A 23,937-nucleotide genomic window follows, 5' to 3' on the forward strand; every position below is an offset into this window, starting at 1 on the left:
TCACCCACGGGGACTCCCAGCGCCTCCCAGAGGACCGTTCCATCAAACCCCAGGAGACGCCCCCCCTCATGACTAACAGACCCAGCCCCGGCCGTCTATGGCTAGATGGACCCACAGCCCTTTCCCCCCCCAGAGGACACCACAGTCACACCCTGAGGGCGGAAACTGGGGGGAAAAACAAAAGAAAAAAAACATACAAACAAAACAACCCCAACCCCACCCCCTCGGCGCAGTGGAAACTGGAAGTACGTCCAGTGTCACCAACCACGACTATACCCCAGAAGTCAACCGGGAGGAGTGGAACAGCGGTAATGGCAGACGGCACAAAACGGCGCCACCCCTCCGACTTCCAAACCAGCCACCAGCTGCGGGTATATTCCACTGCCCCAAACCTCAGCTACGCCGATGGCATACGGCTCAAAGGGGCGCTGAAGCCGGAGGTGGAACAGGGAATCAACAAAAAAAAAACAACACCCCGAACCCCCCCCCCCATGTGCAGAGGTTACCTGGGAAACGCCCAGCATAACCAAACTGCACCACTCCAGCAACGCCGACAACCTACGGCTCACACGGCTGGAGCCAGAGGAGAAGAGAGGGCACAAAAAAAAAAAAAAAAAAAACAAAGAAAAAAGAAAAAACAACCCAATTACCCCCCCATCACCCCCCAGAGGACCGTCCCATCAAACCCTGGGAGGTGAAACCAAAAGAAATAAAAAGAAAGACTAACAGACTAACATAAGGTTACCTGGGTCCTTTCTGTGCTCCAGACAGCCTGCACGGTCACAACCCCAGAACACTAATAGTGCAGAAAATCTCACCCAAAAACCAACTCAAAAAACACCCACAAAAAATGAACCAACACAAAACTAATAAGTGACTTATACCGTTAAGCTCAAACAAATGGAACACACCTGTTCCACCTTAAGAGCTATAACGGTAATGTGACTCTGTCACCAACAGGGGGAGCCAAAGTGCTAAAAATAAAAAACCCCTTTGGTAACCGAGAAAACAACTCACGCTGCTTTCCCTGTGCGCAGCTACGTGTAACACACAACCAAAAGGTGCTTCAACTAAATTACGCCGGAGCTGACACAACAGACGCAGTAGCTATCTTCACCCGGGGAGACGGGGCTACAACTGTAACAACAGGAAGCACAGCGACCCGTGCCACAGAACTCCGCCATGCGCGTTCACCCATTAAAGACACACTCAATGCAGCTCCCGTTTTACCTCTTATCCGGTCGAAGTGTGACGCGAAGCCGTCGCTATTCACACTCCACAACAACCCACGGATAAGGCAACACCACAGGAACACGGCTGCAAGAGAGCTCAAATCACTATTCCATAATGGGTTCTCCGACACGCACCATCCGGGCGGAGAGCACCCGCAACTGATCCGGATAACTTCTGACGTCTACTGCCGCCTTCCCGGCGCAGAACCGCCTCTGCTACCGCTGGGTCCGTGATGTATTGGCCAGAGACTACTGTTATGTGTCGGACGCAGTCGGAGTACCGACCAGCGTTTGAAGTACGACCCAGCATAAAGGAAACAGAGCACGGTTCAAAGTATAACAGAATTTAATAACATAACAGTGAGTGCTTATTAATAACAAGTGCGCGGTCTGGCGAGGTGGAAGAACGGTGCGCTCCCAGCAGCACAAACGGTCCAGAGCCAGAACAGTTCGGACCCAAGGACCCCGCCGACACCCCCCAGGTGGCCGCAACCAACCGAGTCTGTGAAAGAAGAAACCATCATGTGAGTCCACCACTCCACACACAGAGAGACCACTCAAAGGTGTACATAAACAGCAAACACTTCCTGGCTTAATCACCAATCAGCTTCCCACCCTGCAGGCATGGAACACCCAGTTCAATTCTCCACTGCAGTGGAAGCTGATTAAACGACTAACATAACAGCTCAATATAATAAGGTGTGAGGGACACCACATTTACTGACTGTACTCATGTTAGTCACAAAACCTAAAATACCTCAGGAAGTGTGCTGACGAGCGTGAGACCTCACCCCCTCCTCTTTCACAGACCATGGCATCAAACCTGGTACGGTCTCTGCGTCCATGATGATGAGATGGTTCTCCAAACGTCAATCTCACCCGTCTGGTCACAAGGTCGAGTCTCTGGCAAATACACACTGTGTACTCCAGACTTAAATGCAACCATGCCCCAATCCATAAAGATGCACCACAGCTGTGAGTCCTGACGAGCTGCACATGACCAGCCTCAGGTGATCAGGGTGAGGTCCTAATAACTCAGCCACACAGCCACTCAGTCCTGAACGCATGCCACCTGGAAGGAAAAACAAAAGACAGAAAACAGAAGACAAACAAAAGCCAGCCAGGCACGCCAGGCACCCCAGCCACAACAGATTTAACAATAACTGCAGTGTCTGTGAAAGACAAATCTATATTTTCTACAGTCACATTTCATTTACTCTTGACGGTTATTGTCAGCACATGCAGTCATGTGACATAAGCCTCATGATGAAATCAAGCCTTTTAATTGAAAGCAACACATCCACAAGTACTTTTTCTCAATGAAAACAACATGCATCGACAATTCAGTACCTCAATGTTTTAAGCATGCAGAGCCTTGCTGGCACAGAAAGGCAGTACATCAGTCTCATAAACTGAAAGTCGTGAGTTCAAATCTCACACAAGGCATGGCTTTTAATGGAAAACAGAACATCCACATGTTACTCTTGTATGTGAAGAACAACATACATCACCAATTCAGTACTTCAACATTCCTTGTGATCAGTTTCTTACTGGTACAGAAGGCAGTGAGTCAGTCTCACAATCTGAAAATTATGAGGTTAGATCCCACACGAAGTGTGGTTCTGAAAGGAAAACCACACATCCACATGATCTTAATTTATATGAAAAACAACATGCATCAACAATTCACTACCTCACTGGCACAGTAGGTCATTCTCATTGGTTCAAAGTTGTAACTTCAAATCTCAGATCAAGCATGCCCTTTAATGGAAAACTACAAATCCAGATGTACTTTTTCCTCAATGAAAACAACATGCATTGACAATTCACTACCTCAGTGTTAACAATTTCAATTTATTTTCATTTATCTAGTGCCAAAGCACAAAAATGTTGCCTCAAAGCGCTTCACACAAGTAAGGTCTAACCAAGCAAGCACACAGGCGACAGTGGTAAGGAAAAACTCCCTCCGATGATTTGAGGAAGAAACCTCAAGCAGACCAGACTCAAAGGGGTGACCCTCTGCCTGGGCCATGCTACTGACACAATTTACAAAACAATTTACAAAACAAATATACAGGAAATTTTGCCGATGGGCAGGAGGGTTGCAGAAGTAGACACCACTCCCATGTCTGGATGGAGCTGCACCTCAAACAGAGAGAAAAAACAGAATCAGGCATCAGAAAGACAACAAATACAGTATAATTTCTCAGCATTAAGCAACAACACAAACAGAAGAAATACTAAGGTGATCGCCGACCACTGGCCCTAAGTTCACTAAAAGACCCAGACTTTAGATAAAGTTGAGGCCCCCGCCCGCTCCGCTTCCTAATAAAATGAATTTAAAAGAGTAAAAAGCATAGTACTAACACACTATGCCGGTATGCTAGCCATATGAAAGGGAAAATAAGTGCGTCTTAAGTCTGGACTTGAAAGTCTCTACAGAATCTGACTGTTTTATTGATGCAGGGAGATCATTCCACAGAACAGGGGCACGATAAGAGAAAGCTTTGTGACTCGCAGACTTTTTATTTACCCTAGGGACACAAAGTAGTCCTGCACCTTGAGAACACAGAGACCGGGCTAGTATGTAAGGTTTAATTAGGTCAGATTAAGTAGGGAGGTGCCAGTTCATGAACAATGTAATAGGTTAGTAGCAGAACCTTAAAATCTGATCTCACAGGGACAGGAAGCCAGTGAAGAGACACCAGCACAACATGCAGTGTCTCGGTGGCACATAAAGATTAGTCTCATAATCTGATGGTTGTGTGTTCAAATCTTACGTGAGGCATGATTCTAAATGGAAAACTGTACATCCACAAGTTCTACTTTTTTTCAAAGAAAAACAGTATGCGATGACAATTCACTACCTCAATTTCAGCACAGTTTAGCACCACATTGGCACAGAAAGGCAGTGTGTCAGCTCATAAGATAAAAGTTGTAAATTCAAATCTCACGCAAAGCATACCTTTTAATGGAAAACCACACATCCACATGTATTTTTGTCAATGAAAACAACATGCATCGACAATTCAGTACCTCAGTGTTAACAACATGCAGCGTCTCATTGGCACAGGAAGGCAGTGCGTCAGTGTCATCGGAAGGTCGTGAGTTCAACCCTCACATGAGGCATGGCTTTTCATTGAAAACCACACATGTACTTTTTCTCAACAAATGCAACATGCATCGACAATTCAGCACCTCAAAGTTAGATGCATGCAGTGCCTCGTTGGCACAAAAAGGCAGTGCATCATTCTCATAATATGAAGGTCATGAGGCATGATTCTGAATGGAAAACCATGCATTCACAAGTTCTGTTTTTTGTTTCAAAGAAAAACATGTGACTACAATTTACAACCTCAATGTCGGGAGACTTTAGCACCACTTCAGCACAGAAACGCCAGTCTCATAAGTTAAAACTTGTCAGTTCGAATCTCACATGAAGCATGCCATCTGCTTTTCTTAGTGTTAGAGAAATATAAATTGTACTGTGGTCTGAAATGGCTCTCAAGCCAATTTCACAGCTGTGTATTCTATGAACTTCATTTTTAAATAAAAGTAATCTAACCATGAGTATACATTATAGGAGGAATAGTGTGTGATATTTTTTTGTGTTGGATTTTCCATTTGACAAATCCAAAATGGACTGCATTTATAAAGCGCTTTTCCATCTGCACCAGATGCGTAAAGCTCAAAGCGCTTGCTGCCGCTGTGTTCAAGTACCGTCGGAAATTACACAACATTTTTGTTGTTTCAAATTCAGCAGTTGCTTGCTGCAAAATAATTAATTGTATCCACACAAAAGACTAATTATTCTCTATATAAGGAGCCTGAGCCCACTGAAGTTGACCCCCCACCCAGATAAAAAAAATCCAAGCAAACAGGATGAGTTTGCCCTGTAATTTCCAATGGTACATGAACACAACGGCAGTAGCAGCACTCACAAACTGGCTTCTGCACTGTGTGAAAACATTCAGCTGGTTGAACAAAGTCAGACTAAACAATAACGTTACAAAAACTAAACAAATGATTAAAAAAATGTCAAGAATGACAGTAAAACGAAACTCGGACGAATTGAGGTTTTAGTTGCCCTTCGTTCAAATTTTTTAACCGTTTAAAAATCCTGACGAAGCGCCAGCTGCAGGAACGAAGCTGCACGGAGGTTAACGATGCCAACAAAAGTCAACGAAAGTCCAGATTTCTATTGTTTCGTTTGGGCTTCATTGCCCTTCCTTAAGTGCTGTGTGACTGGGCCATTGGTAAAACAGTTGCATGTTCATTCCTTCTTTATGAGCTCCTGTTAGAGTATGTTTATGATAGATTTAACATCTTGTTATAATGGATCAGATGAGCTGTGCTCTGTGTACGCTGACTCGTGCACAAAAACAGCATTTACGCAAAACGCCAGCTCGAAAAAGAGTGATTTTGCAGACACTAACGCCCAAACACAAAGTTAAAAGTTGGATCATGGTGTCAAATGTGTGTTTAAAGCCGCGGATGGAAAGGAAGCCAGTGCAGACGTGACTGTCCAAGAATGCAGAATTGCAGCACGCGCAAAACAGTTCTTTGGTTCATCAATAATGGACGAACCCAAAGTTAAAAGTTGGATTACGTTGACAAATGTGTGTTTAAAGCCGCGGAAGACATGAAGCCAGTAAGAAGGACAGCAGAGATGACTGTCCAAGAACGCAGAACATGCACACACAAAAGAGCGATTTCACAGATATTAAAGGCCAAATACAAAGTTAAAAGTTGGATCACGGTGTCAAAATGCCTGTTAAGCTGCGGAAGAAATAACTCCAGTGAGAGGAAGCGCTGAGGTGACTGTCCAGGAACCCGTGGTTTGGTTCTAGCCGATCTGGTGCATTTAATGACTCTGTGAACAGCAGCCTGGCGCACAGCGCACACCCGCCGGATTGTACTGGAGCATATATTTTTGGACTGGATTTAAAAAATGTGACAACACCCCCCTGTAAAACCGCCCTTTCCCAAATGAGTAAAATGCTTAAATACCAATACACTGAGTCTGGTCTTGTAGATTTATGGAGGTGCAGATATCCTGGAAGCAGGAATTTCACTTTCTACTCAAGCAGTCATGCATCATATTCAAGAATTGATTATTTTTTCACCCCTAAAAAAGACCAGCATAGAATATCAGACATTAAAATACATCCTATTACACTCGCTGATCATGCACCCTTGGAGTTAAAGTGGGATATAGGTCACAGTTCATCCTCCACTAAATTCTCTGTCATTTAAGAGGGAGACATTCAGTCTCAGACAGAGAATTTAGTCTTTTTATTAAAACAGAACTTAAAAATTATATAGACACTAACAATTCCATGAAACATCTCTCCTTATTTTATGGGATTGTGCTAAAGCTTTCGTTAGGGGCTGTATTATTTCATTTACATGTGCTTGGAAAAGGCAGAAGGAAGCCAAACAACGTGAATTGGAAAATAAAATAAAAGAATCAGAGTACAGTCATAAACAATCTCCATCAAACATTTTATTAAAACAATTAAATGCAACCCGTAGAGAATTAGATGGTTTACTATCAGATGAGATTGAGGGAAATTTGAGATTTACCAAGCAAAAATACTATGATCATGGTAATAGAGCAAGTAGATTATTAGCCTTCCAACTAAGTAAACAAAAGTCATCTAGTATAGTCCAAAAAATAAAATTACAAAGCATTGTCGTTACAAATCCCAAGAAAATAGCAGAATCTTTCGCAAGCTTTTTTAAAATCTCTCTACGAGAATACAGACACCTGCACTGATAATGGAAAATTAGCAGATTTTCTTAAAAATATAAAACTGACAGAACTGACAGAAGAAATGGCTAAGAAATTAGATGAACCAATTCAAGAGTGGGAGGTTAAGCAGGTGATATCCACATTAAAAAAATAATAAAGGTCCGGGGCCAGATGGCTATGTGAATGAATTTTATAAAATGTTTTATGATTTATTGTCTCTCCTTTTGCTAAAAGCTTATCACTGTACTGTATTCTAAAACGGTGACACCGTACTGGACAGATGCAACCACAGTGGTAATACACAAAGAAGGCAAAGATCCAACTGAATGCCAGTCTTACAGGCCAATATCCTTGTTAAATGGAGATGTGCAGATACTGACTGCAATTCTAGCTAAGCGGGAAAATCAAAATAATAATCCAAATTATTCATCCAGACCAAACTGGGTTCATCACAGGAAGATATGGGGATAATCTACAACGCCTGTTGAACATAATATTGTATCAAAAAGATAATAATGCTGCCATGTCTCTGCTCGAGGCGACCTTCTTCCTGTTGAGGACAGCTCTGAAATCCCACATTGCGCATGTTTTTTTTGTTAGGGTAACAGCGGACAGGCTTGGTTGAGCAGAATAATCTGCCCACAAATTAAAATAATCTGTCAGACAGTGTGTCAGCCCCTCTATGTCCTCACCATGTGGGATGATCAGCTCATCCCAGACCATGGTATTATAGCAGTCTCTCTAGGCACTTTCCACTTCAGGGGACCACCTCTTGACAGAGTAAATGGTTACCAGCTGCCTTTGGACCACAGGGGTATACTGTGGCTGCAGGTGGACCAGATTGTGATCAGACTTCCCTAGAGGGAGGAGGGGTGTGACTCTGTATGCACAGTAAGTCAATTGTCCTGTTTCTTGTTGGACAGTCCACAACCTATTGAAATGCAAGACTCAAAGTAGAGTCCAAAGCTGCATGGTTAAAATTCCAGGAAACTATCATCAGTGCCTCAAGCCCCTGTCACAGTGGCGTATTCGTAGAGCTGCTCATTATAGCGCATCGTCTACGCTGTAATGAGCAGCTCTCCGCCCACTTCACGGGGAGTTTTTTCTCAATACGCAGCAGTATTTTGAGGGTTATGCGCGTAGGACGGAAGAAATTAAACCTGCTTCATTTTCTTCAGCGTACAGCACAGCATGGAGCCTTCACATGAGTACACGCAGCGCCGTGCTACTATCAGCTATTGTGAGCCCGCCCACACTGCAACACGGTACTGTACGCCACATCACATCTCCCTGTTGTTCTTCTGGAGCTATAAATAATGCAAGATCGTTGCTTCACTTTATCATACTGGACTAATTATATGAGGACCGTTCACTGTGTTGCATCGTTTCATAAAAACCACTCTCTCGCGTGCTCTCTCTCTCTGTCACAGAAAGAGAGAGAGAGAGCGAGAGAGAGAGACAGAGAGAGAGAGAGAGGTTTTATTTTGAGGAGTCTGAATAAAGCACTCTCTCTCCTTTATCAGACTCCTTAAAATAAAAGCGCTCTCTCGTGCACGTGCTCTCCCTCCCTCACTCTCTCTCTCTCTCTCTCTCTCTCTCTTTGTGTGTGTGTCTAATCAGAGCTGTGACTTTTTAAAATAAATGCGCACTCGCTGCATGTCGGTGCGCTCATCAAATGCCCTGATCGATCAGTCTGATCAAAGATGAAAAGAGCTGTAACTCTAAAATAAACGCGCACTCGCTGCATAAAAAATAAATAAATAATAATAATAAGGTTAAATGACTCTGTTTTTGAGCCGCACCACACCATGCAGTAGAGAACAGAGCGCACTTCCACAGAGGCAGAAAACAGCACTGAAACTGGTGTGGCATGGCACACACGCAACTGTGTGCACACATTAAAACGCGAACACACGCAGCTGCAAGTATGAACGAACACTGTTAAAGGCTGAGTATGCGCGTATTTCAAGCGTATTTAAATGAAACACAACACTGCAATGAGCAGCTCTACGAATACGCCACTGTGACAGGCCACTCAGGGTGCTTTGTCTGCAGCCTTGCTGTGACAGTGTGAAATTTCTCACATGCACTGGCTCCGCTCTAGGGGGAGGTAAACACAGTTGGTGATCACATGACTCAGCTCCCTCAGTAGATAGTATGGCCATAAGCTGTGTTCACACCGGACACCATGCAACGCCACAAATTCACCATCGCCCGGTGCGTCGCTCTACTTGGGCAGAAACCTTTGCTGTGAAAATTCGCCCCAATGCATCATTAAATAGGAAGAGCTTCCATTCTGCTTGCCGTCAAGTCAACATGGCGGACCTTGATCACACGGAGGAAGTTGCTGTGCTCTATTTGTTGTGGAAAGCTGACAAACATCGCCAGCGGCGCCATCCCTGGGTTCACAACATCCTCATGAGATGTTCCCAATTCAGGGAGTTTCATCATTTGCTGCAGGAGCTGCATCTGGATGACGGATGCTTTCAGCGGTACTTCCGCCTCTCCAGGACCCAGCTGGAGGACCTCCTGTCCCGTTCGCGCGCGCACATGTGAATAATTTAAAAAACAAAAACTGGCTGCTGCTGCAGTTCAACTCTGTCATAACTGTGTTAAAGAAAAGACAAAAGGGACATAAGTCCTGCTCACAGGCTGGCTGCCAGAGACAGGACATGTCCACATCAAGTATAAACTCCAAGACATCTCCACGTCACTACATATCCAGTCCCTGATTGGTCATCGCGGCGAAACAAGACGAAAAAGTTCAGATTTTTCAACTTGGGGAAGAGGGCGACACGACGTGATGCAACGCAATATCGCGCCACAAACGCGCCAATTAGGGCTGAAACAATTAGTCAAGTAATTTGAATAATTCGATTACAAAAAATGTTCGAGGCAAATTCTGTGCCTCGAAGCTTCGTTTAACATTGTAGTACATATGCCAGGCCTGTGTGTGGTGCTGTAATGTCCCCAGAAAAACAACAGAAGAAGACTAGAGCAAGCGCTAATCAGATTAGCACAAAAGCTACAGCTTTCCAACGCAACAAACAGAGTGAAATAAAGCCTTTTAGGAAAAGGACAGTCCATGGTGATCATGTTGTGTGGGCCGCTGAAAAGGAGGCATTGCTGGCCCACCACCAGATGGCGCCCTGCCACACTGGCACTTTTTGGCCCTTAGAGGGCGCACGGGCCGGTTGGTCTCTCTGACGTCACCAGGTGCGCTTGTTGGCTGTCAGCTGACTGTCATCATTCATCACCACCATCCATAAAAGCCTGGGAAGGACACCATAACTCTGCCGAGTTATCAGCTTACCACACAGGTAAACATACTCAGCCGTTCTGTGCCGTACGCACATTCATTGTTACTGAAGTCTTTGCAGTTGTGACTTATACTTGCAGCTTGTAGCTGAGTTTGTGGGAAGTTTGGAGGAGTTGGCGTCCACTCCTCACTTCTGACTTAATGAGTATAACCATTGACACTGCACTTCTCCAGTTTTCCTCTGCACTCTGGGAGTATCTGGATTTATTCCTTCAGGAGGATTTCTGTGATTTGCTGACTGTTTGCTGGGTGTACACACACCCACCTAATCTGTTTTTGCTCCTGCCAGCAGTACCGGTCCAACAGCCTGGAGCGGTGGCCACCTGGGGGACCAGGACTTGGCGGCTCTGGTGTATTGCAGGCCTCCAGCTGGTGGTGGGACCTCGTGGGTTCCGGCTCTTCTCTGGCTAGGCGTCTCCTACCCTCGGTCCTGCCCACGTGTCACCATTTTGTTATTAATTGGACTCAGCATATTCATAATCTGTTTGCACTTTTGCATAATGAATTGTTATTTATTGGAATTCTTATTGACCGCTCATTTACGCCCCCTAACGTGGGTCTGTGCATTCACTTTCCCAACAGATCATCTGAACTAGCTTACTGTGCATTTAAAGCAAAGCAGTGTGTTTGTTTATTTAAAAATAACTGTTTCGTTCGCTAGCCGCTCTACGCGCGACAGCTGGCTCCTGCCTCTCTCTGACCGGTGTGAGCGGCTCAGCACTGCCCTCACACAGCTCCGTCCTGGCCACAGACAGTCTCTGGAAGAAGTTGACTCTTTCTTCTGTGTTTTGCTTAGACTTGCAATGAGTGTTTCGCTTTTTCATTTTCGCTTTTTTGGGCAACACATGCTTCACAAACACGGGAACTCAAATAAAATAATAATAATAATAATAAAAAACCAGTGACTGCAAGGCTGCATGTTCAACCTCCAGCTGAAAATAAAATACATTGGCTGAATCACAGAGAGAGTGTTAAAAAGAAATTCATGCAGGGACCCAGTCCACCACCTTAATAAATCAATCAATAAATAAAAATGGTTCAATTTTACAAGTTGGGGAAAACAAAAAACAGAAAGCCACAACCCATTTACATTTCAGCAAAATGTCAAGACTTTGGCCCGACTTTGGCTGAGCTCCTGACACCAGGAAAGATCCAAAACTTGTAAAGATGTGAAAAAATATAGTTACCCAGGAACAGAGAAAGGGATACACTAAATTTGACAATCTCCGTGATGATGCAGTGACATTGTGTCATTACTTAGGGAGAGCCCTGGGCTGTTAATGTTTTAAAACGCAAAAATACTTTTTATCCGATTACTCGATTAATCGCCAGAATAATTGATACAATACTCGATTACTAAAATAATCGATAGCTGCAGCCCTAGTACCAATCACTCAAAATCGCTTTTTTCGCGTCGCACTGCATGGCTTGGACTTTTGTGGTGCCACAACGTGTCCTTCCATAGGGATTACGTGGCAACCTCTCGCCGCCATCGCTCGTGTGACATCCAGTGTGAACGCGGCAATAGGCTAACAGCTAGCAGCTTGAGGTCTTTGCAGCACAAGACCGCCTTTACAGAGATGTGTCTTGGGTTACACCATAAACGATAAGACCCCCACTTTTGCTTTTTCAGCACTCTTTATTGTCTCTGTCGGCTCACACAGCGGTGAATTCCAGCAGATCCACGTTAGCATCTGGTAGGAGGTAGGTTAGTCACGTCTTCGTAAAGATTAACAAGCTGCTCTCATGGTAAATCCTTTGGTTATTCAGTGCGAACAGCTTGTGGAGCTTGTTCGGCAGCGAATTCACATTTCCCATAATCACAGAGGGAACCGACGGTTTGTAGCACCTCCAGCTGTCTGCTAGCCTAGCATTTAGCATAGCCCTGGTCTTGCAGCCCCTGTGTCTCCTCCTTAGCTCTGCCGGGATGGGGTGTCGTATTCTGGCTCGTCCCTTTAAAGCTTAAAGGACTTGATGTCCCTTTATTCTCAGAGCCAGTAGATCCTCTCTTCAATGCTCCCGGTAGCATTGAAAAGTTAAAAATATCCATGGGATATGTATATAACACACAATGTCTTCATAAGAAGAGCAGAAGGGTAAAAAAGGAAAGGAAAAACAAGCTAAAAAGAGGTAAAACTGGAGCGCTACTGAAGAAGCAGCAGTCTCCAACAGTGCCTGAACACAAGAAAAAGTATCACCATTTGAAGGATTGTGTCGGTTATCTGCTATACAATTTGCAGTGCCTCATTGGCACCGAATGGCAGTTTGTCAGTTTCACAACCTCAACTTTGTGATTTCAAAACACAACATGCATCCACAGTTCAGTATCTCAATGTTGCTCCTGTGTAGTATCTTGCTGGCAAAAGCATCAGTATCATAAGATGAATGTAAATTCAAATCTCACAAGAAGCATGGTTTACAATGGAAAACCACACTTCCACATGTTGTTCTTGAATTCAAAGAACAGCATGCACCCCCAATTCAATACCTCATCATTGCCTGAGTGTGGTGCCTTGATGGCACAGAAGGCTGTGTGTCAATGTCACAATCTGAAGGTCATGAGTGCCAATCTCACACAAGGCATGGTTTTAAATGGAAAGCCGTACATCCACACGTTGTTCTTGAACTTAATGAAAAACTTGTAAACAACATGCATTCCCAATTCAGTAGCTGAACATCAACAGAGCATTGTGCCTTGTTGGCAGCAAAAGCAGTGTGTCAGTTTCAAAATCTGAAAGTTGTGATTTCAAATCTCCCATGATGCATCTTTTCAAATTGGAAAACTGCACAGCCAAGATTTGTTTTTGTGACGATAAAAATAAAACTTATAAAGAATGTACATTCTCACTTCACGACCTCAATGTTGTGGACATTCAAGGTGGTGTGTTTTTGTAACAATGTGAAGGTAATGAGTTCAAATCTCATTTGTTTACATTAGATCTTTTCTTTTTTCATGATTTACATCTGTTAACATTGTCCTGGATTGAGACTAAGAGCCCTGTCCAACTGGCGTTTAGGAGGATTTGCGTATGGATTGCGCACAAAATTGGCTCATATTCGCTTAACATCCGCAATATCCGTGAAACATGTTTGTATGAGTCGGCCAACACCCGCACACATCCGCAATTATCCGCAGAGGCACGTTTTTCCGTTACAAGGATTTTTGAGCTGCACAAAATTTTGGCTGCGGATGACATCCGCCTTACATACTCCATACATACTCAATACATATATAATACATACACATACATACTCAATCTATGCGCCGTCATCTATGCCGTCATCTGCTGATATCCGCAACTGACAGCGATTTGCGGCTTGGCAGCGGACTGGGACAGTGTGAAAAACTGATATTTTGCGTGCCCATCATGTCCACATCACGAACTAAAATAAGTTGTAGCGACTGCATACAGATTGGCTACGAATAAAGCGTTTTTATTACGTCTGCTTTGCATCTGATTTGCGGCGGATGCAAATCAGATGCGCTGTGTTCACAGCTGGACACCGTTCTTTGTTCTACCGGCTGCCACGCGCTCTGCACTGGATGCTGCCTATATAAAATAATTATTTTGTAGCAGATTAATCATTTTATTCTGCAAATTGGCTGTTGAAAACGGCTCTAATCACCTCCTGAATCACAGGAAGCTGCAGCTGGGCCGTTCCCCGCGTGCACGTGCAAACGGCTAACAAGCTACAGAAAGCATTTTGAGCCGTCTAAAAAGGTAATTATTTGACTTGTTTACATTGTCAAGACTTGATAAAACAGTTGCATGTTTTTTCTTTCTTGTCTGCAGCTGTTACAGTATTTACTCCTATGTTTATAACAGATTTAACTTCTTGTAATAATCATTGAGACAAGCTGCGCTCTGGTGCGATCCGCTGACGTCACCACTCACCCTGTTCACTGCTTCTTTACACCAGTCAACTTGTCCAAGTCCAGCAAATGCTCCAGAGGCTGTATTGTTCGTGTGAATAGTGATGCCGAAAGGAGTGAGTGCGCTTCTTTTATGACCACAATGCAGATGCTGTACATGTGCAACACGTGCGCGATGCATTCATAATACACCAGTAATACTGCCGTGATAATCGCAATGCGTCGGATCCGTTTCCTCACTACATGCGTTATACAACCATGACTGTTCATCATATATTCGCTATATATTATTAATATATCCGTAATTCATACTGGGACATTTGTCATTTTTGGCCATTTTTGCTGTGGACGACAACGAACGCCCGTACTTTGTATACTCAATTCATGCGCAATTAATCCTCTCCCCAGTGGGACCGGGCCCTAAGATCAAGACATTCAATGACTTCTTTTAATTGGAAACTGTGTTTTTAGGCCAGATGGTTCTGTCCTTGTAAGACTAAATTGGAGTACATTTTAAAAATATACCATTTGAAAAGGGAAATGCTTACCCAGAGCCTGAGAAGTGAAGGCAGCCATGGCACTCTGCAGTCTGTCTGGTCTTACTGCCTGAACAAGTAACAGCTGTAAGACAGTCGATTAAACAGAGAAGGTAAATAAAACAGCATGTAATAACACTTGTTACACAGAAGTCCAATCATACATATATCAAACAAAAATGTCCATTTCTCAATTACCGACTTGTAATTAAAGTTCATCCACAATTTGTGTCATTACTTTCCCAGAAGGTTTCAGAGTTTTTCACATTTAAGAACACAATGTAGATTAACTGAGAAAAAAAAAATCAATAATGACCACATTTATAAGATAAAGAAAATGTTAAAATGTGCTTTGCTTCATTTTACTGTCGACAAATCATTACGGTAAGTGTTTGATTGAAAGCTGACCTGCTGGAATGGACTCATCTTCTTGGCAACAGATGATGGGATTTCCTGTTCGCAGTTTGAGCTCTGCGAGAATGACAGCCAAAGATCTGAGTCACTCAAACTCAGAGACTGGTACAGGGCTGGAAAGGTAGCCTATGAAACAGGGAGTCACAGGCTGACTGTTTTATCTTGACAACTGAGCCAACAGAAGCATCAACAACATAAATCATGCCACTCATAGCTTTACTACTGTACCACACTAATGACAGACAAAATTTAGTTAAAAGTGGCTTTGAAGAAAAACAATAGGATTATGATTCTACATTGAGCAGTTTTGAAAATTTTAATTAAATGTTGGAAAATGCCAGGCAAATTCATTAGCCTTACAGCTGCAGTGGTACAGCTGACCAACTCATCAGCAAGTCTGCAAACTGATATTGAGAGTTTTAGCAGTGTCAGAAAAGTGCACAGTACACTCTTTCGTTTTAGGTGCAGCAGGTACAACCCAATATTCCCAGAATGATGAATGTTGAGTTGATCAACAAGCTGTTCATGTACAGCCGAACCATCAGATTGGTCACCCAAAGGAATTCTGATTTAAGTAATAGATAGTGACATAAGATACTTTTTTGGTTAGGCTTTAATGTTGAGCAATATTATTTTTCATGGTTACTCTCTTTATTAATCATGCATAAGCTTTCTGCACAGAACTGCAGAGTCATCATATTATCTTTTGTGTGTAGTCACGTGAGGAAGTGGATGGCATAGCATTTCATAATTCAAAATTTTTAATCTCAAGACCTGAGAAATATTCCACAATTTACAACCCCAATTCCAATGAAGTTGGGACGTTGTAATGTAAATACAAAACGGAATACAATGATTTGCAAATCCTCTTCAACCTATATTCAAGTGAATACACCACAAAGACAAAATATTTAATATTCAAACTGATAAATTGTATTGTTTTTGTGCAAATATTTGCTCATTTTGAAATAGATGCCTGCAACATTTTTCAAAAAAGCTGGGACAGTGGTATGTTTACCACTGTGTTACATCACCTTTCCTTCTAACAACATTCAAAAAGTGTTTGGGAACTGAGGACACTAATGATTGGGTATAAAAGGAGCATCCCCAAAAGTCTCAGCTGTTCACAAGTAAAGAGGGGGCAAGGATCACCACTTTGTTAACAACTGCATGAAAAAATAGTCCAACAGTTTAAGAACAATGTTTCTCAATGTTCAATTGCAAGGAATTTAGGGATTTAATCATCTATAGTCCATAATATAATCAGAAATTTCAGAGAATCTGGAAAACTTTCTACATGTAAGCAGCAAGGTCGAAAACCAACATTGAATGCCCGTGACCTTCGATCCCCCAGGCGGCACTGCATTAAAAACCGACACCATTGTGTAAAGGATCTTGCTGCGTGGGCTCAGCAACACTTCAGAAAACCATTGTCAGTTAACACAGTTCGTTGCTACATCTACAAGTGCAAGTTAACACTCCACAATGCAAAGCGGAAGCCATACATCAACAAAATCCAGAAAAGCTGCCGCCTTCTCTGGGCCTGAGCTCATTTGAAATGGACAGACGCAAAGTGGAAAAGTGTGCTGTGGTCTGATGAGTCCACATTTCAAATTGTTTTTGGAAATCATGGACGTCGTGTCCTCCGGACAAAAGAGGAAAAAGACCATCCAGATTGTTAACAGCACAAAGTTCAAAAGCCAGCATCTGTGACGGTATGGGGGTATGTTAGTGCCAATGGCATGGGCAACTTACACATCTGTGATGGCACCATCAATGCTGAAAGGTACATACAGGTTTTGGAGCAACATGTTGCCATCCAAGCAATGTCTTTTTCAGGGACGTTCCTGCTTATTTCAGCCAGACAATGCCAAGCCACATTCTGCACATGTTACAACAGCATGGCTTTCTAGTAAAAGAGCGCGGGTACTAGACTGGCCTGTCTGCAGTCCAGACCTGTCGCCCATTGAAAATGTGTGGTGCATTATGAAGTGCAAAATACAACAACGGAGACCCCGGACTGTTGAACAACTGAAGTCATACATCAAGCAAGAATGGGAAAGAATTCCACCTACAAAGCTTCAACAATTAGTGTCCTCACTTCCCAAACATTTGAGTGTTGTTAGAAGGAAAGGTGATGTAACACAGTGGTAAACATACCACTGTCCCAGCTTTTTTGAAATGTGTTGCAGGCATCCATTTCAAAATGAGCAAATATTTGCACAAAACAATAAAGTTTATGAGTTTGAACATTAAATATCTTGTCTTTGTAGTGTATTCAATTGAATATAGGTTGAAGAGGATTTGCAAATCATTGTATTATGTTTTTATTTACATTTTACACAACATCCCAACTTCAATGGAATTGGGGTTGTAGCACTGGGACAAACCTGCTTATAAAAGAACAGTGCAAATTAAAAAGGAGAGACACACAGCATATTTTGACCTCTGATGCTGTGCCTGGAATCTGTTGGAGCCACTCTTCCAGTGTGGGGGTTACAGTTCCTAATGCCACTGGACTTTGGACTTTACCTTCCACATCTACTCCACTTCTTCCTTCAGCCCTTGGTACTTCTGAATTTCTTGTGCTCCTTCTTCATGATGTTACTGTTGACTGACACATCACTCACAACTGCGGTTTTCTTTCCCTTGTCAACCTGCCTATGTCTGGCCAGCAGTTGCTTGTCTCTCTGGAATTTGAAGTCCCACATGACCTTAGCCCTGTTGTTTTCAATCACCTTCAGCGGAGTCTCCCATTCAGACTTGGGAACCTCTAATCCGTATGCAGCACAGATGTCCTTGCACACTATTCCTGACACTTGGTTGTGCCTTTCAGTGTACGCCTTGAGGCAACTCTGTTGTGATTTGGCGCTATATAAAGGAAATAAATTGAAATTGAAATTGCTGTCCCAGCTTGCATCATGTTACTATGTGCTGGATTGTCTCTGGGGCACATCTGCACAGCCTGCAACTTGGAACCTGTTGGCTGTGGTAGACACCTGCCTCTATTGTATCTGATGACTGGTAGAACATATGTACTGATGGCTTACATCGTATTCCAACCACTGAGCTGGCTTCTCAGCACCTTTCTTACCTTCTGAAGGTGTGTGGATGAGCCTGACCTTCCCAATGGTTCCCATTGGCTTGTGGGATCCAATGTACTTGTAGCTGTGCTGTTTGTCCACTATCCTGCCTTCTGGCAACCCCACCCCCTTTATCCAGATCACCTTTCTTTCTTTGCTACTATTTGGACACACATCTCCAGTCCGAATGTCCTCACTGTAGGTTCTGGTGAGGTGGATCAGTGAGGTTTCTGTAATGCTCATAGTGGGACAGCAGAGTTGCATTACATCTGCAAGCATCTGTTCTGGGACTTTGTCATAGGACGGGGTGGGTGGTTTCTACTCTTGGTTGTGTTATTATATGCTTGACTCTGGCCACAATCCTAATCCTCAGCTCAGTAGGTGCATCTCTCAGGGTGTCTTCAACTTACTTAACACTACTCTCTTCTACAAGGGTCTGCTCTTTATGCCCACATTGCTCAGTATTGTGCTGGAGCCTCTGGATCTCGAGTCTAGATAGTAGCTTCGTTCTATTGATGCTAGAGCACTGAGCTACCAGGTGTTTCTTGGCCAGTGTAGATGTTGGTCTTCTGCTCATCCAGAGTTCCCATATGCATTGCATGTAGCCTCTCTCATTAGGTCTGCTCTCATTTTAGCACTCCATCAGTTCCCTGTTGTCAGGCCTTGCTTGATTTAATCCAGTATCCATTTTCCAATGAGTGTGTCCTGGTTCATCAACAAGTGATGCTGACCTCAATAGCCAGGGCGATGTCTAAGCTGGTATGGCCTTATTTGTATGTCTCCCTCTCATGTTCCAATGTAGGGAGTAGAATGGCTTGCCTGGGGACCCTTACTAGATGTATATACAGCGCATCCAGAAAGTATTCACAGTGTTTCACTTATACCACATTGTGTTATATTATAGGCTTATTCTAAAATGTAGTAAATTAATTTTCCCCTCAAACTTCTACTCACAACACCCCAGAATGTCAACATAAAAAAGGTTTTTTGAAATGTTTGCAAATTTATTAAAACAAAAAACTAAGAAATCACATGTCCATAAGCATTCACACCCTTTACTCAAAGAAATGTTTCTGTACCCTTCCCTAGATTTGTACCTTAAGACAATCCTATCTCGGAGGTCTACAGACAATTCCTTTGACTTCATGTATGGTTTGTCCTCTGACATGCACTGTCAACTGTGGGACCTCATATGTAGACAAGTATGTGCCTTTCCAAATCATGTCCAGTCAACTGAATTTACCCCAAGTGGACTCCAATTAAGCTGTAGAACCATCTCAAGGATGATCAGTGGAAACAGGATGCACCTGAGCCATCGATTTCTATTTAATCCACTAGATGGCGGATGCAGCTGTTGCCAGACAGCCTCCATGTTGCTTAGCGTTATTATGCGCAGTCAGGCATTATATTAAATATAAATTGATGATAAGCTGACTTAAACGTGGGTTAAAGTGATCTGAAAATGGCGTTTTGTGCAGCGTTGGGGAAGAGCACCCAGATGACAAGAGTGTGGCGCGAGCTTTCATAACTGAGTATGTATGTAATATTAATGCTGTGGGGAAATTACTGAAATTGCTGAATGAAGGTTAGAATTTTTTTTTTTTTTTGCATCAATCTGTATTCTGTAAAGTAGTGACCTCAGTTTTACTGCCTAAATGCTTTGTCATGATAAATATCGCACCATTCATTTAGCAAATCAATTAGAAGTGTCATAAGTCTGAATTTGTCATTTTTTAATTTGCCTCGGCATTTTTCTGCACATCAGGTTTTCCATCCTGAGATATTCCGTAAGACCAAATTCATAGGTTGGAAATGCTTTTTCAATCAATTTGATGGGTCACATGACAGTCGCTCTATTCTGCTACTAATAAAAGAATATAAACAAATGACATTAATTTCTCTATGATATACTCCATATTGCTTTCAGATCTAGCTGGAGTGGAGTGCACATGATCGGAGTTAACAGACACATAAGAAGAAACTTTAATACAGACATAAGTGGCCGGTGTCATGCCAAAGCAGTTATCCCCGCCAGGAATTGTATCACCATTTGAGCGCTGCGTAAAAGCGGCGCCGCAGGTGGTTTAAGACCAGTCTTTAATATTAATATCTTTAATATGATGCAAGCGTGCGAAGCTCTTAGTGTAAATGTAAAGTTTTTTCATTAAATATTTATGACTTGATTACATCTTTTGTCATTCACATTGGGATGAATTTACTGTGCAGCATAAGTGTTTTATTTTTTGTCTGTTTATGTCGAGCAACGTGTGGTGCCAGACTCCCTTCAATATTTTGTCCATTTTAAGTTTGTTTTACTTACTGTGCAGTTTGTTTTACTTACTGTGCAACTGATGACAGCTCATAAGCCTCACGCGATTATTTTTGCGATTTGTCGACTAGTCAGCTCATACGTAAATTGCAGCTTATCGCATTTTATCGATATTGATACCATTATCGATACTGCTTATCAATCTGATTCCTTATCGATTCCCTTATCAATACCTCCTATGAATTTTCTGTGTGCCACATATAGGCTTTACAGGTTTTCTATGTCAACAACATTTTACTGAGTCTTAAAGTAAATAAATATGAACTTGGTCACTGGATCCTTGATCTTTGGACATAAATAAACTCTACATGGTGGATCCTTGATCTCTGGACACAGATAGAAAAAAATCTGTAGTTTTTGTCAAAAGCATTTCCTTTCAGACATTAACGGGATGGATGTCACTCCATACATCTGAGCTGAACTCAGCTGGCTGCTGGAGTCTACAGGTCTGCAGCCATACAGTCTTGGGCTGCTGCACGTCAGCCAAGACGTCTCATTTTGGGAGGAAAAAAAAAAGAAAACATTCTGATCGATTGCAGTTTATTGTTTGTATTACAACGACTGGAAAGATGTGTCATTTGATTTAATTAATTCAGAGCGGACTCTATCTTTCTAACTTGACTCGGCGGAGCAGAGTTTGGAGCAACGGAACAGAGGACATTCTTGTTTCCTTCTCACAACAAGACAAGAGTCCCAGTTAGTCACTTTAATCCACAGCAAAGTGACTCACAATTGACATATTTTAATGGCTTTGAGAGGGGATAAGAGGCGGAGTTGCCACTTCTGGAGAGGAGTGAAGCAAAGATCCAACAAAGCAGCGGATTGACGCACTGCTTCATTGGTTCAAGGTTCAAAGCAAATGACTCATTGACTACTAAATTAGTTGACAGTTTCAATAGTCGACGTAGTTGTGACTAGTCGGCTAGTCGTAGCAGTCCTAATCAGATGTATATGCAAGTGTGTGTACTTTAAAAATCGCCACTGCTCCATGTCTCTCCTGATCGATCCAAGAAGGAAACTCCTGTGAAGACAGAGAGGTAGTCAAAGGTAGAGATATTTCATTGTGTGTTTTGTTGTCTCAGATGAAGAGCAATGATCTTTACCTCTTTCTTAAACATTTCTCCTACAATGGATCCAGTGAAAACATCCCATTCCTGCAATACAGAGTACTGGTTTTAACCATATGAATTCTGATTGTGGGCAGCACGGTCGCTTAGTGGTTAGCACTGTGGCCTCACAGCGAGAAAGTCGTGGGTTCAATTCCCATGGTCTTTGTGGCCTGTGTGGAGTTTGTATGTTCTCCCCGTGTGTGCGTGGGTTTCCTCCGGGTGCTCCGGTTTCCTCCAACATCTAAAGACATGCGGGTTGTGTGTGTGTGTGGGTGTGTCTGTGCTTGGTTGTCTGTTTGTGGCCCTGCGACAAACTAGCGTCCTGTCCTGGGTGTACCCATCTTCGCGCTCTATGACTGCTGGGATAGACTCCAGCCCCCGCGACCCTTAATTGGACTAAGCGGTAGAAGATGAATGAATTAATTCTGATTGTTGGTTTGTTTGTTTGAAAAAAACCATAAAGGGACCTTCATGATATACAGTGAAGTGTCAGGGCAGAAATGAAAACATTTCTGAGGCAATGCAGATAAAGGGGTAGATTCAGGAATTTTCAAATAAATGTCAGGAGGAAATGTTAATGTATATGCAATTATGGAGGAAAAAATATGTTTGCTTGTCTTGATGCAGTGCATGGTTATACCCAGTGACTGAACACTTACGAATCAGTTTGACTCAGATTCACTCAGGATGGTGAATCATGGGGTAAATTTGGTTAAAGGGCCTACTGTGTTTTGGTATGAGTGTGCACTCTGCAGAGTGCCGGTGTAGGTATACCAGTGAAATTAATATTTTTTACATTATAAGGTACTCACATTCTCCTGAAAGAGCTGTGGGTGCATTCCTTTCATAAAGTGCATAGCAAACATCAGCTGGTCTGCCTGAGATATAGACAGAAACCCTACAGTTAGGAGACTCATTTCCCAAGTAGTAATGATTACAAGTATGATAATCCGGTGCACACCCAGCAGTAGTACTGTGTGTGGCACTCCAACTCAAAACAAGTCTACCTGCAGCCCCGACCAATAATATGTGTAACAAAAAGCAGATCCAAAAGCATGAACAATTTTGCAGACCATTGGATCCGTTCTAGGGTAGTTACTGGCGTTTGACAAAAAAAAAATGCACCTGTTACTGAGAAAACTGAACTGTTATTAAATCATATACAGGCTACAATTTTTCTTTCACTCATCTGCTGGTGGTGTTTCACAGAGTTTATGGAAACAGTCATGACAGCCAACAATTAAGATGCGTTTCTTGCAACAACCTACTAATGGAAACAAATGAGACAAAGGAAAATAATTAAAAGGCATTGCAAGGCACTGCACAAAGGGAGTTAAATACAAGCACACACCCACACACATGCACACACAAAAAGTAAGTCCCTTCGGCTGCTCCCTTGTTTGCACTTGGGGTCGCCACAGCAAATCCAAGGTGGATCTGCATGTTGAATTGGCACAGGTTTTATGCCGGATGCCCTTCCTGACGCAACTCCACATTACATGGAGAAATGTGGCAGGGGTGGGATTTGAACCCGGAACCTTCTGAACTGAAACCAAGCGCATTAACCACTTGGCCACCACCCCTGCACACATGCACACACACAAAATAAGTTGAAAAGAGCTCATTTTCATTCAATACATTTTGTGAAGAAATAAATACAATTTCTTAGTTTCAAGTTAATTGGAATACTTTGCCATTGTCACAAGAACTCAATTTACATATGAAATGTGTGGCAAGATCATTGTGAATTTTGAGCAATTACTTTTACACACAATACTCATGGAAAGATATGTTCTGCTGTGTAACCCCTGTTAAATTGTTTTTGGAAATTGTTTTTGGCTCTCAGTTGTCCAGGTGGTTTCCATAGTAGAGAAGATTGAATCTTCGACTGGACTGGGTTGCTTGACACGAGGACGTTTTGCTTCTAATCGCAGAAGCTTCCTCAGCTAAAATTCTTGCTCTGGTAGTCTGACTTCTGTCTTGACATTTGTAGAGAAGACTTCTTCTCGCGTCAAGCTACCCAGTCCAGTCGAAGATTCAAGCTTCTCTACTTGGGAAAGAAAGGTCAAGAAGGCACAACAGCACCTCCTACTGTCTGGCCTCAGGTAATTTAGCACCATCACTTACATATTTTTATTTCTCAAACAAATGTTTGGGCCTGAAAACAGGTTGGTCTTATTTCTCTACAAAGGTTTGAACTTTGAGAGTGTTTACACATGAGAGGAAAGTGAGAAAATGTTCATGCCTGATTGAGAAAAGTGTATAAAGTGGTTTTACAGGGTTTTT

The 23,937-nt window shown here is 42.7% G+C and overlaps 1 protein-coding gene across 1 annotated transcript in view; it reads right to left on the reverse strand.

The window, feature by feature from the left end:
* LOC117508088 (cytoplasmic dynein 2 heavy chain 1) overlaps window positions 1–23,937 on the reverse strand; it is a 370,951-nt gene that overhangs the window by 56,255 nt on the left and 290,759 nt on the right. The window contains exons 77-81 of the mRNA XM_034167743.1: window positions 22,464–22,529; window positions 21,646–21,696; window positions 21,510–21,563; window positions 15,125–15,256; window positions 14,729–14,801 (exon numbers count right to left, since the gene is read on the reverse strand). Coding sequence (XP_034023634.1) covers window positions 14,729–14,801; window positions 15,125–15,256; window positions 21,510–21,563; window positions 21,646–21,696; window positions 22,464–22,529 — 376 coding nt within the window. The remainder of the gene's footprint in view (window positions 1–14,728; window positions 14,802–15,124; window positions 15,257–21,509; window positions 21,564–21,645; window positions 21,697–22,463; window positions 22,530–23,937) is intronic.

Source organism: Thalassophryne amazonica, chromosome 4, assembly GCF_902500255.1.
Source record: "Thalassophryne amazonica chromosome 4, fThaAma1.1, whole genome shotgun sequence".
NCBI lineage: Eukaryota > Metazoa > Chordata > Actinopteri > Batrachoidiformes > Batrachoididae > Thalassophryne > Thalassophryne amazonica.